The sequence below is a fragment of the Balaenoptera borealis genome (assembly GCF_965194805.1).
Source record: "Balaenoptera borealis genome assembly, chromosome: 15".
In the NCBI taxonomy this organism is placed as follows: Eukaryota; Metazoa; Chordata; class Mammalia; order Artiodactyla; family Balaenopteridae; genus Balaenoptera; species Balaenoptera borealis.
In genome coordinates this window covers 12,313,561-12,334,131 of record NC_138871.1, presented here as the reverse complement: position 1 = coordinate 12,334,131, position 20,571 = coordinate 12,313,561, and the positions used below count along the sequence as shown (strand labels likewise).

At 46.9% G+C, this 20,571-nt stretch overlaps 1 protein-coding gene across 3 annotated transcripts; it reads right to left on the bottom strand.

Moving 5' to 3' along the window:
• Window positions 1–2,609: 2,609 nt before the first annotated feature.
• Window positions 2,610–19,128, bottom strand: IL36RN (interleukin 36 receptor antagonist). Of its 3 annotated transcripts, XM_082357043.1 has the most exons (6): window positions 18,694–19,128; window positions 15,968–16,185; window positions 13,222–13,275; window positions 11,827–11,912; window positions 10,658–10,785; window positions 2,610–10,486 (listed from the first exon to the last, which is right to left on the bottom strand). In XM_082357043.1, the coding sequence occupies exons 3-6, from the start codon at window positions 13,248–13,250 to the stop codon at window positions 10,262–10,264; spliced, it is 468 nt and encodes a 155-aa protein (XP_082213169.1). In that variant the 5' UTR covers window positions 13,251–13,275; window positions 15,968–16,185; window positions 18,694–19,128; the 3' UTR covers window positions 2,610–10,261. The 3 variants fall into 3 exon arrangements, 1 of the variants encoding a protein (XP_082213169.1); XR_014234864.1 differs by lacking the exons at window positions 10,658–10,785; window positions 11,827–11,912 and having other exon boundaries at window positions 10,378–10,486; window positions 18,694–19,127; XR_014234865.1 differs by lacking the exons at window positions 10,658–10,785; window positions 11,827–11,912; window positions 15,968–16,185 and having other exon boundaries at window positions 10,378–10,486; window positions 18,694–19,124.
• Between the last annotated feature and the right edge of the window lie 1,443 nt (window positions 19,129–20,571).

Sequence of the window (20,571 nt, the reverse complement as noted above, 5' to 3'; positions counted from 1 at the left end):
AAGCTCTTGTGATTATGATGATGATTAAGCTTAATTATGGGGCATTTGAGATTTCTGGGGTGAGAAGGAGACTCATCCCTCTGACTCAGCCCTCTTTCCTCTTCCTCTGTCATCTCCAGACCCCCTGATTAGGAAAGGGAAGACTCCAGGAAGACTTACATGTAGTATCTTGCCATGGGGAGGGAGCACATTCCTGCAATCAGGGGTGACTGGTCCTTGCTGAGAGGGAAGGGAAAAAAGGGCTGTCAGAGGATGAATGGATAAAGAAGATGTGGCATATATACACGATGGAATATTACTCAGCCATGAAAAAGAATGAAATAATGCCATTTGCAGCAACATGGATGGACCCAGAGATTATACTAAGTGAAATAAGCCAGACAGAGAAAGACAAATATCATATAATATCGCTTATATGTGGAATCTTAAAAAATGATAAAAATGAACTTATTTACAAAACAGAAATAAACTCACAAACATGGAAAACAAACTTATGGTTACCAAAGGGGAAAGAAGGGGCATACATTAGGAGTTTGGGATTAAGATATACACACTAATATATATAAAACAGATGGATAACCAACAAGGACCTACTATATAGGACAGGGAACTATACTCAATATCTTGTAATAACCTATAATGGAAAAGAATCTAAAAAAGAATCACTTTGTTGTACACCTGAAACTAACACAACATTGTAAATCAACTATATTTCAGTAAAATTTTTTTTAAAAAAGAATGGCTGTAATTTATTAAAAAAAGGGGGCTGTCAGAGAAAGAAGGGGGTGGAGTTAGGGAACAGACATCCCAAGGAGCCAAATTACCCAATCACAGGGCGGCAAGTTCCCACTGGGTGCTTATCTATAAGAGGCATACCAGAATCCACCAAGGGCTCCTCAGCCCAGCAAGCTCCAGGCAGCTCTGAGTCTCCCTCTTTTGGGGCCATCCGAGTCGAGCTGGCAGGGGTGTGAGCTTGACTGTGCACTGGTGCCGGTTCTGGGAAACAGGATGACAGGTTTCCCAAAGAGTTCAGCCAGGAGCCCTTCCTGGGGCTCAGACTGGGGTGGGGTGAGCTCTAGCCTCACAGTTAAAGGATGAACCTGACTGAAACCCTGTCCCATTCCCATCCTGGCCTTAGAGTCACCACCTCCCCCTGCCTCCTCTGGACAGCACTACTAGGAGGAACCTCCCGCCTGCAGCCAGGTCAGGGTCTCTCTGCAGTTAGAGAGTGTCGTTCTGGGGACTGGATCGCTTTGCCAAGACTGTGATCTGTGAGAGACCATGCACACTCCCCCGTTCTGTTCCAGATGGAAAACAGCACAGGCTTGAGATACACAGACTTGTGTTTTTGAGGAGGAATGATCTAAAAACTGATGCCAGTGTTCCTGTACAGACCCTAAACCACAGAACTTCACATGGCTCCACTCCTTCCGGTTGGATCATTCGTCCCTAGAGCGTTTCCCTGAAATGACCACCTCCAGAAAGGCCATTCCAGAATCCAGCATGGAAAGAAACCCAGAGCCAATCAGGGCATGAGGGTGGTAGGACTTGGAGAATAGCCCAGAAAAGTAAAAGCAAGGATGACTAGGGCTGATTGTCTCACCAAGGAAGAAGGGAAAGAGAAGAGAAAAGATAAGAAAGCAGAAAAGGAGAGGAAATAGGAGAAAGGTAGGAATGAAGAAGCAGGGCTCAGAGCAGGAGAGAGTGACACTGAGGGACATTTTGGGAAGCAGGTAAGGAGGAGACGATTGATGTTGATGGCAGGACTTCCGGCCATCTCAGCATCCCTGAGCAACATGGCCTGGATCTTAGAAGAAGGATGACTTAGCCAAGGTGGCTTTTAGTACTGGATCTGCCACTTGATCACCTTGGACAAGTCAGTTCCTATCCCTTGGCTTTGCAGTGAGAGTTTAAGGGTTGGTGAGAGCAAAGGATCACAGGACACCAATAGGAGTACAAACTCTGGATGGATATTGGTGATGTGAATCAAAGTCTTAAAGCATTCTATGTACTTTGTAATTTCATCTGTTGCCCTTATTCTATGGGAAAATAATGAATTGCCCAAATGTTTAATAATAAAGATGTTCATGGCATCATTTTTTATAATAACAAGAAGCTGAAAATAATCTACCTGCCCAATAGTAGGTGATTGGTTTAAAAATTATGGTAAATAAGAAAGTATGTGTACATTAAAGACAATGTAGAGGGCTTCCCTGGTGGCGCAGTGGTTGAGAATCTGCCTGCCAATGCAGGGGACACGGGTTCAAGCCCTGGTTTGGGAAGATCCCACATTCCGTGGAGCAACTAGGCCCGTGAGCCACAATTACTGAGCCTGCGTGTCTGGAGCCTGTGCTCCGCAACAAGAGAGGCCGCGATAGCGAGAGGCCCGCGCACCACGATGAAGAATGGCCCCTGCTTGCCGCAACTAGAGAAAGCCCTCACACAGAAACGAAGACCCAACACAGCCATAAATAAATAAATAAATAAATATTTAAAAAACAAAGAAACAAAAGACGATGTAGAAAAACATTTTATGATATAAAAATGGTCAAAATACATTAAGTGAAAAGCACAGGTTATTTTAACATTTTAACATTATGGGTGACATTTTTATTTTAACATTTCAACATTTTTCCTTATATGAATATAAATTTCCTTTGTGGTATATGGTAAGTTTTCATTTTTTTTTTAATGAAGGGTTCGATTACAGTCGTTGGCTTTCCAAAATGTGCCTGCCCATCAAATCACCTGGGGGACTCTGGAGAAGTACTATTCCCTGGGCTGAAGGTTCTTGAAGTGACTCAGTGATCAACTGGTCTTGGGAACTTATACACTAGCTCAGTTCTTCTCACTCTCTAATAAACGTGTAAATCACCTGCAGCTCTTGTTAAAATAGATTCTGATTCCCTAGGTCTGGGGTGGGACCTAAGACTGCATTTCAAACATGCAACCAAATGATATAAATGTTGCTGGTCCCTGGACCACACTTTTAGTATCAAAGGACCAGATGATCCCCCAGCCCTGATAGGTCGACAGAAGCATGGCTTCCGTGCAAGCCCATGTGAGTGAGATGCTGTGATCTCCCTTGGCCAAGCTACTGGGGCTTCTTTGGTCGGAGCAGCAGAAATATGGGCAGCCTAGCAGCCGTGCCAAGGGCTGGCCGGGGCAGACGAAGTGGAGGGTCCCTGTGTAAAGCTGGATAGGCAAGCTGATGACTCCCACCCTTGGTCCGTGTCAGCTCAAAGAGTCGGCAGAAATTCAGGACTGGTCAAGTCCAGCTGGATCGCTGGGGTCCTCTTGTCCTGGTCCAGCCCCAAATTCCAGTGTCTCTCCTACAGACTCCCATATCAGGAACCCCTACCTGGGGTCCTGGTATAGATTGTGATGAAGTGAGGATTGTGTAGGAGTGAGAAACTGACTCCTGGTGTTGAGCCTGGGCTCCTGGTGTTGAGTGTTTGCCATGATCCCTCCCAGTGCACCACAAACTCCATTCCCCAAGCTTTCCCTTCCCTATTGTCCCCAAGTGACCTTTCACTGGACTTTGGTCTATACCATTCTCTGGACCCCATCCTTGGCTGTCTCAGACCTCATCAATTCACCTATCCTGGATCAAATACCACCACCAAATAGCCCTGGGCTTCCTCATGCTCTTTTGCACATCACACCTGTTCCAGCCTCTCCTTCATCCTCCTACACACTATCTCCATGGAATCTGATCTCTCCAAGACAAATATCAACTTCTGTGGAGCCAAATCCAAAGATTTTTTTTTTTGATTCCTCTGATCTTTGGCCATTGTCCCCCTGGGAGCCCTTGATATTGATTCACACCTCTCCATTCTCTCCTTCTCAGATGCACTGTAGATTCTCCCTTTGTTTGGGGGTCACCCCTAAACCTGGAAGTCACCGGCCAAGGTCCTAAGCTCTCCTCTTTCATATCCCATGAAACTGCAATCCGTCCGTTTCCACAGCTGCATGATCATCTTTCTCTAATGCCTTCCAAGTCCAGACTGAACATCCTCCTTTATCTCCAACAGCCTACAGGACACCGCCCTTTGGATATCCTGCCATCATACCCAACCAAATTCATCTAAGGTCAAATTCACCTTCTCCTCCCAGCTCATTCATCCCTCCTGGTTTCATTTCTCTCACTGCCATAATCTTTCTCTAGACAGTGAGATTCAAATCCTGAGAACTGTTGACAATTTCTCCCACTTTTCCTGACCCTATGTCAGATTTATCAAGTCCCAATAAATAACTTCTTTAAAATATAACTTTGTTTTCTTCATAGCCCTTGGAACTGCACCTGTATTCCTGGTTCCTCTGCCTTCAATCCAGCCCAACCTATGTGAGGTTCCTGGACTTGTATTCTAAGTACTGCTTTCATCACATTCCCATCCAGCTCTAGAATCTACATTGGCTTCCCATTGTATGATATACTTATCTTAAGTGTATCTCACTTCTCCGTGGACACTAAACCACCTCCCCCGCAATGAGACCTCTTTCTTGTCTTCTCAGTAGGCATACTCAAAGTTATCTTTCATTTCCCTACCTCAGAAGTCATCCCTCTTCACCATTGTCCATTCAAATCTTTTGACATTAAGGTCACAGGACATGGCATTATTATCTATAGGTTGAGTATCTAGTTCTGCCAAGTTAATTATCAGCTCAGAGAAACAGCTCAGACATACAAGTTCATGTCACTTAACCTCCAATCTTCAGTTTTCAGCATCTATAAAATCATGGAGTTAGAGTATGCGGTTATTAAGATTCTTTCAAGATCAAACTATCAATGATTCCATGACTCAGAGTTTAAAGACTCTTTCCTTTTCCATTGCAAACTTACTCTGAACTCCCATTAAATTTCAGTGTGTTATTTATTGTTTTATGTATAGGCATTTTTTCCCTTATAAAAGTTAACAAGCTCTTGAAGCCACAAAGCATAGCTTGTAGCCCTCTCCATCTGCCCCAACTGAGACACATTGGTGCTTATGAGCAGGACATAATAACACTCACCGCAGATTCGGATGGCAAGGTTGGTTCTAGACCTAACTCTGCTACCAATTTGTTTTGTCACCTTGGAAAATTCCTTTTCTCCCTAGGCCTCCAAATTCTTATCATTGGAATGAGGGGTTGAACAAGGTTAATATTTTTCAAAACTATTTTACGTTTCACAAGGAAATTTTACACAGACACTAATGAAAGTTAAATGGATAAAAGACACCTGCTTTTGTAGAAGCAGAGAATGATGGTGGCACCAGGACCCAGCTAGCATTGACTACTGAAGCAGGCACTGGGTGTGTATGTCAATCCCAATCTCCCAATTTATCCCTGCCCCCATTCCCCCTTGGTAACTAAACACTCAACTATATATAAAATAGATAACCAATAAGAACCTACTGTATAGCACAGGGAACTCTACTCAATACACTGTAATGACCTATATGGGAAAAGAATCTAAAAAAGAGTGGATGTATACACCTAAAAAAGATGTATATGTATAACTCACTTTGCACTACAGCAGAAACTAACAAAACAACGTAAATCAACTATATTCCAATAAAAATTAACTTTTAAAAAATTTTTAAATTTTTAAAAAATAAAACTAAAATAATGTACACTGCAAAAAAACCCAAAAAACAAAAAGGCACTGGGGCATCTCTAAGGAACCTCAAGCTTCACCAAACATTGTTGAATACCACTGGCCTAGATGATTTCTTCTGAAGTTACTTTCTAAAATCTGTGGTCCTAAATATTTAAAAATCTTGACTTGACTTAACCTATACCTTCTCCTCGAATTCCTTCTATGTGCCCCTAGACTTATTTAGCAACCCATGGTGATCTATGTAGGAGATACCTTGCTAACTAGAGAGCTTGCCAGGAGGAGTTAAAAGGAGGTGGTATATCAGAGCTATTGACAGAGGGAGAAGAAAACAGAGAAAGAGAGAATACTGCCTGCCCACCACTGACCTGCAGATCCCAGGTGCCTGGAACCTCTGACTGATTTCTCCAGGGCATCTGAGTTTATATTGCCTGGTCAGGGTGGGTAAGCCTGTAGCAATCTTTATAATTGTCTCCAGGATGGGGAAGAAGAGCCTAGGGATTTCACAATGTCTTCAGCACAGCATGGATAATAAGGAGGCGGGGAACAATAATGAGTGTTTGTTGAAAAGGGGGAGAGTCACCCATAAAGCCTTGGCAAAAGCCAGGCCCTGGGACTCTGCTCATAGCTATTGTTATTGATAATGTTATTGGTGGTTTTGGCAGCCAGATAAATGATGCTGGGGTCAGAAGACTTTATATCACCTTCCCTTTGGTGCCCCATGGGGTTCCATCTTAGCCATAGGGAGGTGGAAGAAGCAAGAGTGAGTGTGTCTGAAGGTCCTAAGGACAGACTTTTTTCTGTAGCCAGGCTGTGGCCAGTGAGGCAATGTGAGAACAGGGACTGATGGCATTGTGAGTATGGCCCTGTTTGGAATTATGAGAGGAACATCTCTGTTTTTCAACAGGTTCTATTAGTTGGTACCAGTTGATGAGATGTAATGTCTAAGGAAACCCACTACAGACAGAAGACATTGACCTTAGATTCATCCTGGGACTGAGCAGGTGCCCTTTGCCCTGGACTATGTGGGCACATGGCTCAGTGTGATCAGGGTAGGGGTGAAGAACACACAGGCCTCTGATTGATATTACTTAATTCAGTCCATCCATCCATCCAACCATCCATCCATCCATCCATCAATACATCTACCCACCCACCCATCCATCCTTCTATCCATCCATCCATTCATCCACCTACTCACAAGGGACAGAGACACTTGGGCATAGTGCCCAACACAGACCAACTGCCTTACGGTAATTCTCCCTCACAGGTCATTTGCAAAGTTCCATAAAGGGCTTGGCAAGGATGTGGGAGAGGTCAGTCCTATACCCAGATGTCTGCAGAGTGACGGATGAGAAAAGATGGGCAGAGAGGGGAACAGATTTCTGTTTTCTAAGGCCAATAGTCATTCTTCACTCCCTTTCCCAATCTCTTGTCCCCTCAACGGAAAAGGTCAAAGCACAGGGTATTATATCAGGCAATCAATGAGTGCTTACTGAGCATTTACAAGGCCCTGTGACAAAGGCATACAACACCTGGTCCCTGTTGTTAAGTAGCTTTACAGTCTGTCTGGGGGCTAAGCCATAAACACTTGAAAAGACCAGACTCTCTAATCTGTGGGCCAAGGGAATATTGGAGACAATAGAAACAGAGAACCTCCTGGAGTAAAAAGATAAATTCCTAGAACTGAAAGGGTCTTAGCCCTTTACATTGTTCCTCCTTTTTTTTTTTTTTTTAAGGTTTTTATTTATTTATTTATTTTGGCTGTGCTGGGTCTTAGTTTCAGCACGCAGGATCTTCGTTGCGGCATGCAGGATCTTTTGTGGTTGAGGCATGCGGGATCTAGTTCCCTGACCAGGGATCATGCGGGATCTAGTTCCCTGACCTTGATACCTGGTCAGGGAACTAGATCCCGCATGCCGCAACCAAAAAATGTCCTGCACTGGGAACTCAGAGTCTTATCCGCTGGACCACCAGGGAAGTCCCTGTTCTTCCTTTTTCAGCTACTTGTGTCCGCTCACCCCTGCTAAAGCCCTTTTGAATTCTTTAATCCTACAAATGATGAAGCAATCACTTCAGGCTGGAGAAAGCTTCAAGAATGAGGTGAAATTTCAGCTGCTCCCTGCCGGGTGGGTCCATTTAGATGGGTGGAGGAGAGAGAAAGAATATTCCAAGGTGGAGGAATAGTTTCCACATTCAACCCTCACTGGATCCCAATTATTTGCCAAACATTATTCGAGGTGCTTGGAAACAAAACTGATACAGCCTTGACCTTGGGGTGATTTTAGGGGCCTCAGACCCCAAGTCAATTTATTACAAGGAGGGGGAGTTAGCATAGAGTTAAGCACAAAGCACTGTCAGAGCAGATGACCAGGGATCTCCACTCGGCAAAGGCTCCTCAGAGGAGGTGACGATATGAGACTATGGCTGGGCCTGTGGACAGAAGGAGAGTGTGAACTAGGTCTGTTCTCGGCAGCCCTGAGAGGCCTGTGGTAGCAGCTGTGCTGCCTGCTGCCCAAGGACTTGAGCTGCATCTGGGCTGGAGCCGCTGCGGTCCCCAGAGGCAGACGCTATGGCCTGGCCTCTCCCTTGCTGGTCCTTCAGCAGAGAGGTGAACCTGCCAGGCTGGTCTGACTGGTGAGGCTTATATGGAACTCCTGGGGCTCCGACTTGGGCCCCTCCTCTGGCTTCTGCTCTCATTCCCCAGACTTTAGGCAGGGACCCTGAAGTCACAGTTCCTGGCACGTATGTCTGAAGGTGCAAAGGTAGTCAAGGAAGATCTAAACCTTGTGGGAACAGAGAATATTCAACCAATTTGGTATGATCAGCATTTAAATCAGATGTTTGGGGAAATAAAAGGGCTGGTGTTCATTTTGAGAGGGAAAATAAAAGTAATGGAGAAAATTGCAATCATAATAAAATAAATAATTTATTTCTGTTCCCCTGCATACTAGTTATCTATTGCTGTGTAACGAGTGACCCCAAACTTTAACAACTTAATGCAGGAACACTTAACTTTCTCACAGTTTCTGAGGGTTGGGACTCTAGAGCAGTTTAGCTGGGTGATTCCCTTCAGAGTCTCTCACTAGGTGGCAGTCGGCCAGGACTGCATCGCCCCAAGTCTCGCCTGGGCTGGAGGAGCTACCTCTAAGCTCAGTGGTGTGGCAGTTGTCAGGAGGCTTCGTTTTTCACCAATGGGTCTCCTTATAGGGCAGCTTACACATGGTACCTGGCTTCCCCCAGAGCAAGTGAATAAAGAAACAGAGACCAAGATAGAAGCCACAGTGTCTTTTATAACCTAATCTCAGAAGCGGCATAACATCACTTCTGCGGCATTCTATTGGTCATGGAGACAACTCTGGTCCAGTGTGGGCGGGGGCATACAGGGCGTGTGAATACCAAGAGATGGGGATCATTGGCTGCTGTCTTCATTCCTTAGGGTTGCCCTAACCAATTACCACAAACTTGGTGGCTTAAAACAACAGAAATTTATTCTCACACAGTTCAGGAGATTAGAAGGCTCCCGTACTCCCTCTGAAGGCTCTGGGGAAGAACTTGCCTCCTCACTTCTGATGGTGCCCCAACCATTGGCACGCCTTGCCTGGTGGCACTCTACTCAGCCTCCATCTTCTCATGGCCTCCTTCTCTGGGTTTCTTTCTTCTTATAAGTACAGAAGTCCTACTGGATTTAGGTTCACCCACATATAGCATGACCTCTTAACTAATTGCATCTACAAAGACCCTACCTCCAAACAAGGCGTGAATGAAAAATATTGCCTGCCATATCAGTAAACAAAGGATGTGGCAGCCATCAAGCCATCACATTACAGCTTCCCCCAACGGTGAGCCCTGAGGAAACTCTGGATGAGAAAACACAGGATACTGGCCCCAGATAGCTGAGGTACATATCAAAGGAATGATTCCAGTGAGCCCAGAATCTTGCATCTTCCCATACATAGAAAAGCGCTGAATTCCTTAACTTGAGATGTCTGATTTTCTTAAATTAACAATAATCTTTTGATGTTCCTACTACCTGGTCTTTGTTGCAAAAACTCCTATATATCCTGGCTCCCCCCTTGCCTCTTCGGAGCAGTCCCTTAGAGTTATCTGAGAGGCTGTCTTCCAGGCTTGAAGCCCTCAGAATGCCCACCAAATAAAACATAACTCTCAACTTAAGGTTGTACAGTTTTTTTCAGTTGACAAAGGTCACAGTCTGAGGTTCCCAGAAGGACATGAATTGTGGGGAACAGTATTCCACCAGCCCAGGAGACCCCTTGGAGGCTGGATCCCGCCTCTTGGAATCTCAGAAGACTGTGACCAATCCAGGTCAAAGCACAGGATTGTTGCCTGTACGTTACCACAAAGCATGAAGGATTCCCACCGCTCCCCTGACCCTGACCCTGACCCCTTAGGGGTTTACCTTTCTGCAAGGTTTCACATCAGTAGTGCCATTCAGCAGAAAAGAAAACTCTGGACTAAGCCCCAAATCTCAGAAGGATTTATCCAAACTGGGAAACAGGTGGAGGAAGAGTGGCCGTGTGCCCAGCCCCTCCACGGTGGAGGCCCTGAGAGCAGAGGCCGGTTGATCACCACGGGTCTCCTCCTACACCTCCTGGCCCTGCCCAAGCTGGCCCGCCCCGGGACCCCTGGGGGCACGTTGCCCTAGTCACACTGCTGGAAGTAGAAGTCAGTGATGGGGCCGTCCCAGCTGGTGTCCTTCAGGAGCTGAGTGACCCGGAGAGGCTGGTCCGCTTCGGGCACGGTGCAGAAAAACCAGCCCGGGTAGGCGGCCAGCTCGAAGCTAGAGGTGAGCCCCGTGTCCCGCCGGTAGAAGGTGAATCTCTTGGACTCTTCGGCGCTGTGGTAGAGCTCCATGATGTTCACTGGCTGCAAGCACAGGGCACGGCAGGTGGGTGAGGGGTAGGAGCTGGCCCCAAGACACAGGGAGGCGGAGCCATAATTAACAGAACCCTGGAGGGAGAGGAGCCCAGGAAGCCGTGGGATCAGCATCTTTGACTTAGTGAAGCCACGTGACGAGGCTGCCCCGACAGGACCCACCTCTAGTTTCAGGGTCGGTTCCTGCCCCGTCCCACACGACAGGCACTGGCTCCCACCCTGGACGCCCAGGATGACTGGAGAGAGTTTGGCATCCAGAGACCGATTGGGGACAATGCTGATCTCCTCACCTAGAGGAAGGAAGCGGATGCAGGGACTTTGGCCGCCCTTCCCTCCCTCTGCCCCGTCATGAGCTGTATCAGGTATCCTGTCCTCAGGCTGGACAGAAGGGGAGCCTCATAACAGCTGTCATGTAGGGAAGGGTGGTCTCCTGCCAGCTGGTCCAGTGGAAGTCAAGGCAGATAGCACACGGTACCGCCTCCCAACCCCACGCCCACTCCAGGGTCAAAAGTTCGAGTCTTCTCCAAGCCCCAAGGGAGACTGACCACCTCTTTGAATGCCCCTCGACCTTCCAGCCTCTTTTCTGTAACCCGTCTTGATAAGCCTCCCATTAGAGTTAGTCGGTATCTTTCCACACCCTGTGAGATTCCTGAGAACAGAAAAGGGTCTCATTTTTCTCTGTAAAATCCCTCCATCAGACACACACACACACACACACACACACACACACACACACACACACACCACACACACACTCAGCCTCACAGAGGGCTCTGCCTGGCCCCAGTGCCCAGTAAGGGTGTTCTAGGTGAGTAGGTATGTGCCACTCTAGAGGGAAGGTCCTGTCACACTGCGTGCAGCAGTGTGAATGAGCCCGAGGCCAGCGGGTGACACCTGCTGCTCTGGGTCCCACCACTCTGAGTGACCGAGGACCCTCAGAGTGCCGAGAGGACCAGGAGTAAAGGGGCAGAAACCCACTCCCACGTGGGAGTGAAGGTGTAGAGAGCCTGCCTTCGTGCTCTCCTCAGCACTGGCTCCCAGAAAAAGGGATGTTGGACCCAAGTCCACCTGTGAGGAAAGGACAGAACAGCCATCTTGGAAAATAATCCCACCTTTGCATAGAGGCTTCCGGTGGGACTGGGGCATGGCGCCGTGCTGGAAGGTGTGGTATTTTATTTGTCCTTGCTCAGAGCCCGGTTTTCTGATGCCCCATCTACTGTGTCAGGCCCAGGGTCTGTTGGCTTGTGCCAATGTTTTTAAGCCCTCTTCAGGCCCCCTCCCCTCAGAGTATTTAGAAACCTAGGGAAGTAGGGTCCTGTTTTGCCACCAACCTTTAATGACCTTCCCTGCTTGCAGCCCTCCGGCTTGAAGCTGGTTATCGTGCAGATAAAGCACTTTCAGTTTTGCATCCTTCATTCTAAAACATCAGGACAGGATGGCACTCAGGGCAGGTGGTGGGTGCTCCAGCTCGCCTGGGCTCTGGAGAGTCCCCCAGTCTCAGGCACTGTCACCCTCTCTTCCCACTGAGCCAGAAGTAATGGCGCAACCTTCTCTCCCAGCCCTGGGGGCTCATGCCTACCACCGGGACAAGGCCACAGCCTCCCATCTGAGTCTGGGGTTTGCCCCTTCATCCTATTCAATCTTTTCTACACTAACCAGACTCTTCCCTGTGTCATGTTGGAAAAGAAAGTAAACTGAGTCAGAATCCTGGGTTCTCATCCTGGCTCTGCCACCATCACTGCTGAGTCACAACAGACAAGTTATTCACCCTCTCTGGGCCTGAGTCTCCTCATTGCTAAACTAAGAAGATGGGATAGATGCTGCCCAGGCCTCTTCAGGATTAAAATGTGCCTTGATTGACTTCCGCCTTTACTTCTGCTTGGTGCATTTACTTCCACTGGCCACATAGTCTCTACCACGTGAGGGATTTCTTTACATTTAAAATTCTTTCATTTTGCTTTTCAAATTTAATTCACACCTACAATCTCAGTTGATTTTCTGACATCCTGTGAGGCGAAAGCTGTACTCTAAAGGGGTTTCCTCCAGATGTGTACAAGTTGGTTCAATGCTGACTAAACACAATTAAACAAATCTCTACTTCAAAGTGACTAATATGCTGAGTTGTGCTATGGTCCTCTTTTAAGGGGGCCTAGAAAGCATATTTCCCACATTTCCTTGACCGAGGAGCACCGCTGTATAAAGCCACTCGTAGGACTGGGGTTCCACAGAACACACCTTGGGAAAAGCTATACTAGACTCCGAGTTCAGTGAGAGCAAGATTCTTCTCATTCACTGTTGCAAAAGTCCAGATCATTGCAGAGCCCCTGGCTCAGCACATGCCAATGGACAGACAGACTGACTGACAGAAGAGTTTTGCTGTTGCTGTTTTGTCCCAGAGGGCAGCAAGGAGGTAGTGGTTGGGTTGACATCTCTTCACTGCAGTGGGTGGTAACAGCAGGGCTCCAAGCCGGGCCTCCTAACCCCTGTTCTCACTAGGAGGGATGAGGCCACAACCCCCTCTCATCAGGGAGCCCCCAGGAGAGGGCCTGCCCCCGTCTGAAGAGGCTGGAAGAACTTCTCTAAGGACAGGGAGTTCACACCTTCCCAGCTGCCCACCCCACCTGTGGGACAAGCGCAGCGCCCTCCCCGGAAAGGCTGGATAGCAGGTCTACCCAGAACTCACTCCCCCCAGAGGACGCGGCCCAAGCAGAGGCTCAGATACTCACCGGAAGCACAGCGCCCCACTCAGGGCCATCTCGAGCTTCTGGGTGTAGACTCTCCTATTTTGAGATAACAGAAAATCTTAGGTGGAGATAGAGGCTGAGCTGGCAGGGGCCTCAGTAAGCAGCCTCCTGAGCCCCCCAGCATATGAACAACCCCCAAGGATCAGGGGATTCTAGGTCTGGGGTCAGGAGAGGTGAAGCCCAGCTCCCCGGAGGACACCTCAGAATGCTCCTTTCTCTTGGCAGGGCCCGTGGTGTCTGCCTGCTCCTCGGAGGTTGCCTCAGCCCTTTTAGTGATGCCCTAGGGAGGGGTCCCTGAAACTGCCTCAACCCCAGGAGGAGCAGGATTTCCAGAGTGATTTCACACCGCCTTAAGCTTCCAGAAACACCTGCTGCCCATTATCTCTCTCAGGGAGGGAAGCTGCTGGAAACAGTCTTCTTCTAGCAATTCTGAAGAACTTTCAGGGGCTTTCCAGCCCTTAGTGAGCACTCATGTCCTGGACATCTGGCCCTTCCAGACCCAATGGTATCATGCAGAGAGCAGCTCAAGGAAAGCAGATTTTAGAACAACCCCCTTTCCTCCTTCCTCCCTCCCCTCCCTCCTTCTCTCCCTCTTTTGTTCCCTCCCTCCTTCCTTTCCCTCTTTCCTTCCTTCTTTCCTCCCTCCCTCTCTTCCTTCCTTCCTTCTTTCCTTCCTTTCTGCCTTTGCCAGGACTACGGGAAATGCTGGAGGTGGAGCTCCCCTGCTTAGCGGATGTTAAGTCAATGTATTCATTGTAGAATAACCTGAAAATCCATATTGACAAAACAAATCAAAACACATGGATACTTATCTCCAGTGCGTGCGTCATCAGCAAACCAAGGACAACAGTTTTTCCTCTGCACATACATGCCTGTAACCATCGCAGCTTTACACACGACTGCATCCCAGAACCTACACTCATTTCAACACGCTTTTTTCACGTAGCAAAATAGCAGAATCTCTTTCCATACCAAGTATAATGATATCAGAACATTGAATAGCCATATAGTATTTCATTCTACAAATGCAACATCATTTATTTATAGCAATCCGTTATTAATAGTCCTTATTGCTATTATGTGTCATTGAAAATCATGTTGTGACAGACATCTTTGTATCAACATCTTTGCTCGAGTGTCTGATTATATCCCTTGGAAATAAAACCTAGCTTGGGCCATCTATGACAGATCTTTCTTCAGTACCTAACCGGTAAAATAACATGTGACTGTGTAACAATTCATGTGGTTTTAATCCATCCATACACTCTCTGTGATGGATCTAAATGAAAGGTAAGGGTCAGTGCATAATGACAATTTAATTTTGTCTTGAGCACAACTGATAACCATTTATTGTTAAGGTATACCTTTTAAAGAAACTGTGTTCAGGCTTATGGGCTAAAATGTCCTTAAAGTGTTCAAAAATAAATAAAATATCAAGTTGTTCAAAGGATAGAAAAATAACTCATCACTCATAATGCCACTAATGTGATAAACACCTTTCAGAAAATGTAGAGGCTTATGCAAAATTGTTGAATTGGCCATAAATTGACCCAACAGAAATAACACTCTTTGTGCAAATACTTGCAAAAAAGAACAAAAGAAAAAAGAAACTCCAGAGGGAGTTGGCCATTAGGCAAAGTGGCTTTAAGCAAACAGGCTTTCATTTGCAAAGTGATAATAGAGAAGAAGATTTTGTTTCCCCTAAAAATGTAAAATGCCATCTGCCCTGGTTGCCCTCTCTGATCTCCTGACCCCAGTGAATTGCACCCCAGGACGCTGCCGTGGTGCTTCATCAAGCTCTTTCCTCATTCTGCTAATAAAGAATGAAGCCAGTATGTGGTTGCCCCCCCACCCCGGGATGCTGAGGGTACGGGGGGATGTCTCCGCCAGCTCCGTCTACTCCACGATGTGCATAACAGGGGATGGATACAGAGTGGATGGACGGGACAACAAATGGATGAGCCAGGAAGGTGAAAGTAAGAAAAATAAAACAAGCCCCTGTTAAGTTCTCCAAACTTGAAAATAAAACACAATGATGACATCATGTGCTGTCAGTGTCATACTGGAGCACCCTCAAACAGTCCCACCAACAATTGCTCAATTCCCTGGGGAACATCTGTCTTCGTTTGACTTATTAATTACCATGGATTAGATATCAAACTCTGTGAAGTTAGATGTGAACTAAGAGAAGATTGATAAATTTCAAATGATTTCTGCCTGATAGAAAAGATAACCCCAAAGGGTACAGTTGGATTGCCTTGCAATTCATTAAGGAGTTTTTTTTTATCTAAGCCAATCTATTCCACAATTTCTTTCCTGACTGATCATATAAACCTCTATTCCTTGACTTATCTTTTGAATTAGCTTTATCATCCTGCCAGTTCCTTCATTTATTAATAAAGATAAATCTTTGACACATGCTCACTATGTGTTTGTATGAGAGTCATGTTTTGGGTTTTTTGAAAATTAAACTGGCGTTAGCTAAAACAATGTTATTTTGCCCCAGACTCACACACCATGTGTGGTGGCTTTAAAATATGTCCACAGATTCTTTGATACCCCACCCTCTAAGAGGTGGAGCTTAATTCTCCTTCCTTTGAGCGTGGCTGGACTTAGTGACTTGTTTCTAAAGAATATACTATATGGTGGAAGTGGTAGCATGCCACTTCTGAGGCTAGATGGTAGAAAGCATTGCAGCTTCCCCCTGGACCTTTCTTGAACCACTCACCTGGGAGAAGCCAGCTACCGTGTCACAAGCAGCCTGCAGAGAGGCCCACGTGGTGAGGAACTCAGACCTCTTGCCAACAGCTCACTCGCAAACCTTCCAGCCCCATTAGCGCCATCAGATGATGCAACACTCTCTGACATCATAACTGCCACTTCATGAGAAACCCTGAGTCAGACTACCCAGCTAACGTCACTTTTCAGATTCCCGATTCTGAGAATCTGTATGAAATAATCAATGTTTGTTGTTTTAAGCTGCTAAGTTTGGGGATAATTTCTTACACAGCAATAGGTAACTAATACACTTTGTCATCACGACTGGCAGTTCCTGTTTCTGTTGTTCCTGTTGTTTTTTCATTCTCCAGTCTTCAGTGAGTGTCCTCCCTTCTTAGGAAACAGCTCAATACTTCACAGACTTTATAGGACCATGGAGGTGCCCAGAAGCTGTCCCATCCTGCAGAGGGGTAATGTACCCCAAGGTGACTTCTCACCACCCTTGAGCAGCAGCACACATTCACCAACAGTTTATTATAGTAAAATGGTAGTTTTTTATTAAGAAGATAAATTTAACAATAATTAAAATAAACAGTATTCACTTGGTCTTCATTATGTCCCCAGAACAATGTTTAGTGATTGACCTGAATTTTCTCATTTTGTGCTCAGAACTGCCCTGTGTGGTAAATACCATTATTATGTCTCATTCATGGGTGTGGGAACCAAGCATAGAAAGATTAACTGTTGCCTGATATTAGAACTGCAATTGGTATTAGAGTCAGAACCAAACCCAGGAAACCCCAGTCCAAAGCTATTGAGCCCAAGACACAACGCACGAGTGAGAGTGATGGTTTCACAATCTGAGTCCAATCCCATCAGGCCCCTGCTCCCCACGTCTCTGGGAGTAAAAGGCAAGTCTTCACCACACTTCCAGAGCCCCACAAGATCAGGCTCTCATTAACTGCTGATCTCATCCTTTCACCACCTCAAGCCACGTGAACCTCTTGCTCTTTCTTGAACAAGTGGGACATGCTCTTGCCTCGGGGCCTTGGCACTGGCTGTTCTCTCAGCCTGGAAAGCTCTTCTCCAAGATATCAGCATGTCTCACTCCCTTACTCCTTAAAGTCTTAAAGCTGAACTGTCACCTTCTCAAGACCTACACTCATCATCCTATGCTGCTCTTTCCTGCTCCCACATTCCCCTTTCCACGCTCCATTTCTTTGCAAAGCACTCACCATTTGTAAGCACACTGAATAATTCAGGTGCGTATTACGTGTATTATTTATCAGCTCCCCTGCCAATCCTGCTGGAAGATAAGCTCATTCAAATGGAGGTGTTTTCTGTTTGTTCATTGGCATATTCTAGGCACTTAAGGTGGTGCCTAGTATACAGTAAGCCTTCAATTAATAATGTTGCATTGACATCGAATGGATTACATGCTGTGCCACGTAGAAAAGGCCAGAGACTTGTCGAACATTTTGTTCACAATTACGATTTTATTTCTCAGAGAGTTTTGATGCTTCTGGCCCCTCATTCTCTTGATGTAGCAGTTAAGACCACAGGTGGACAAACTTTGGCCTGTGGGCTAAGATGGGCCCACTGTTTGTTTTATTGGAACACAGTCTTACTCATTTGTTTACACAGCCTATGAATGCTTCTGTACCACAATGACAACAATGAATATTTGTGACAGAAACTGCATAGTTTGCAAAACCTAAGATATTTAGTACCTGGCCCTCTAGAGAAAAATTTGCTGAACTCTGGTCAAGATTGTCTGGATTCAAGTCCTAAATCTGTCACTTGGGACTTCCCTGGTGGCACAGTGGTTAAGAATCCGCCTGCCAATGCAGGGGACACGGGTTCAAGCCCTGGTCCGGGAAGATCCCACATGCCGTGGAGCAACTAAGCCCATGCACCACAACTACTGAGCCTGTGCTCTGGAGCCCACGAGCCACAACTACTGAGCCCAAGTGACACAACTACTGAAGCCCGTGCACCTAGAGCCCATACTCCACAACAAGAGAAGCCACCGCAATGAGAAGCCTGTGTACCGCAATGAAGAGTAGCCCCCCCTCACCACAACTAGAGAAAGCCCGCATGCAGCAACAAAGACCCAATGCAGCCAAAGACAAATAAATAAAATTTTTAAAGAAGAATTTTTAAAAATCTGTCGCTTATTAGCATGTGTCTTTGGCCAAGTTATTTAACCTTTCTGTGTTTGGAGTCCTCATCTGTGAAATGGGGATAAAAATAGTACTTACTCATTACTCAGCCATAAAAAGGAATGAAATTGGGTCATTTGTAGAGACGTGGATGGACCTAGAGACTGTCATACAGAGTGGAGTAAGTCAGAAAGAGAAAAACAAATACCGTATATTAACGCATATATGTGGAATCTAGAAAAATGGTACAGATGAACCTGTTTTTAAGGCAGAAATAGACACAGATGTAGAGAACAAACATAAGCACACCAAGGGGGGAAGGGGGAGGTGGGATGAATTGGGAGATTGGGATGGACATACATACACTAATATGTATAAAATAGATAACAAATGAGAACCTGCTGCATAGCACAGGGAACTCTACTCAATGCTCTGTGGTGACCTAAATGGGAAGGAAATTCAAAAAAAGAGGGGATACATTTATACATATAGCTGAGTCACTTCACTGTACAGCAGAAACTAACACAACACTGTAAAACAATTTTACCCCAATTAAAAAAAAAATAGTACTTACTCAGGAGTGGTTGTTAAGATTAAATGAGTTAACGTATGTGAAGTGTTTAGAACGGTGCCGGGCACATAGTAGGTGCTTAAATGTCACCTATATCATCGTCAGCATCATCAACATCATCAGCTACATGGCCTTGGGAAATTTGCTTCATCTCTCTGATGTAATGATTCATCTCACCTCCTTTTTGTTTCTCTATAAAGACGAGAGTAATATCCACCTCACGGGGCTGTCATGAGGACTGGTTGAGACAGAGTCTGTGAAGAGCACGGTGGGCACTTAGCACAAACCCCCAGACGTCTGCTTCCTGCCCTCTCTGTGTTTCCCGGTCTCCTGCACTCGTCCCCAGGTACTTAAAGAGGAAACTGGGAACATAGCAGAGGCCAAGTTCACATTCACCTAAACCTGGGGCTGGTTCAAGACCAAACACTTCCTTGCATGCGCTAACGTGCTTACCTGGGCCAGTGAGGGAGAAGCCCCCGCCTCAGCCTGGCTGAGAGGACACAGCACAGGCTGTGGGATTTCCAAGAAGGTTAACATTCGCCGCACAGTCACTTTGCCCGGCACCATCTCAAAAGCAGTACAGGCATTGTGCCGGGGGTCCTGTGAGAAAAGTGCTATTCTCATTCACATTTGACTGATAAGACGAAATCAGGCTTCGAGAGTTTGGGTCACAAGGTCACAAACTAGTAAGAGCTGGACCCAGTATTGGTACTCTGGCAGTTCGATTCCAGACTAACTCACCCCCATCCCCAACTGTGAACAAATAAACCATGGAATTCGTTCAGATTCAGGCAATAGAGGATAGGAGGGCAGAGCGGGAGGCTAGGGGACCTCCCTGCCAGGGGTCTGTTTGCAGGAAGGACCAAGTCTCGAGAAGAACAGGAACTTTGAGAAAGACGGTGGAAACCACCAGTTGGTCCATAGACAAACGGCTCCAATACAGACAGTACAGTGGCAGACATCAGGATGGCAGGGATTCCTCACTCCTTGGGGTGACTTCTGGGGGCTTAGAACATCCATGAAGGCCTCACCTGGCACAGGAGAGATGGTGGTGATGGGCAGACACAGCCTCCAGGGAGCCCTGAGCAGAAAGGGACATGGCCCTGGACTCCCACCCCAGCTCCAAACACACCCTACAGTCAACGTGGGAGCGACAGAGGGCAAGGTGCCTCTGGGCTCTTAGCACGTCTGAGGAAGACTGGGTTCCCCGTGAAATCACAGGGAGGTTTGAGGTCCAGGCGCTGCAGCTGGGTGTTGAGCCAGAAACGTGTGGCTTTGTTTTCCCCTCTTAGTCCCGTGTAATCTTCCAGGGTGGGAGGGCTGGGGATGGGCCAGTTCTACAAGCTGGGATCTGGGAGCGTGTGGGTGACACCCGAGGCAGGGGGAGGTCCTGTGCTTGTCGTACCCACAGGCAGTTTCTCCTGACTGAGTCACCAAGGGCGGGGCCCGAGCCGCTGGCAAGCTCTTTATCCCAGATCGAGGTGAGACCCTCCGGAGCAGGTCCAGGTGCTTCCCTCGTCTGTACCTCAGAGGTTTCCAGAGCCTGAGGACTCCCCTCCCACGGGTTGTGTGGTTTGACCACTGCCAGACTTCTGTCTGCGGAACAGCTTGGACTTGAGCCAGATTCTGGACCTAGCGTGAAATTGGAATTAAACCAAAAACGTGGAAGGGAAAAACCAGCAGTTCAGGAAGACCGCTGGTCTGGCTCCGTTCTCCCTGCTCCCTGGGCCCTCCCCTCCTCCTGCCTGTCAGCGCGTAGGCTCTGTGCGCATGACTATGACCTCACCAGAGAGAGCGCTCTTGGCAAGGCTGGATCAGGCAGGCCACACTTGGATGCATCGCTTTCCAACATCCTGCGACCAATCCATGTAGTCTTTGCCC

Bases quoted from the DNA above. Each gene is read 5' to 3' on its own strand.
- IL36RN (XM_082357043.1), bottom strand. From the start codon at position 13,250: ATGGCCCTGAGTGGGGCGCTGTGCTTCCG. The intron at 10,786-11,826 runs GTTGGTGGCAAA...TCCTTCCTCTAG, and splicing joins AGCAGGGAAGGTCATTAAAG to GTGAGGAGATCAGCATTGTC. The intron at 10,487-10,657 runs GTGGGTCCTGTC...CTGTGCTTGCAG, and splicing joins AACCGACCCTGAAACTAGAG to CCAGTGAACATCATGGAGCT.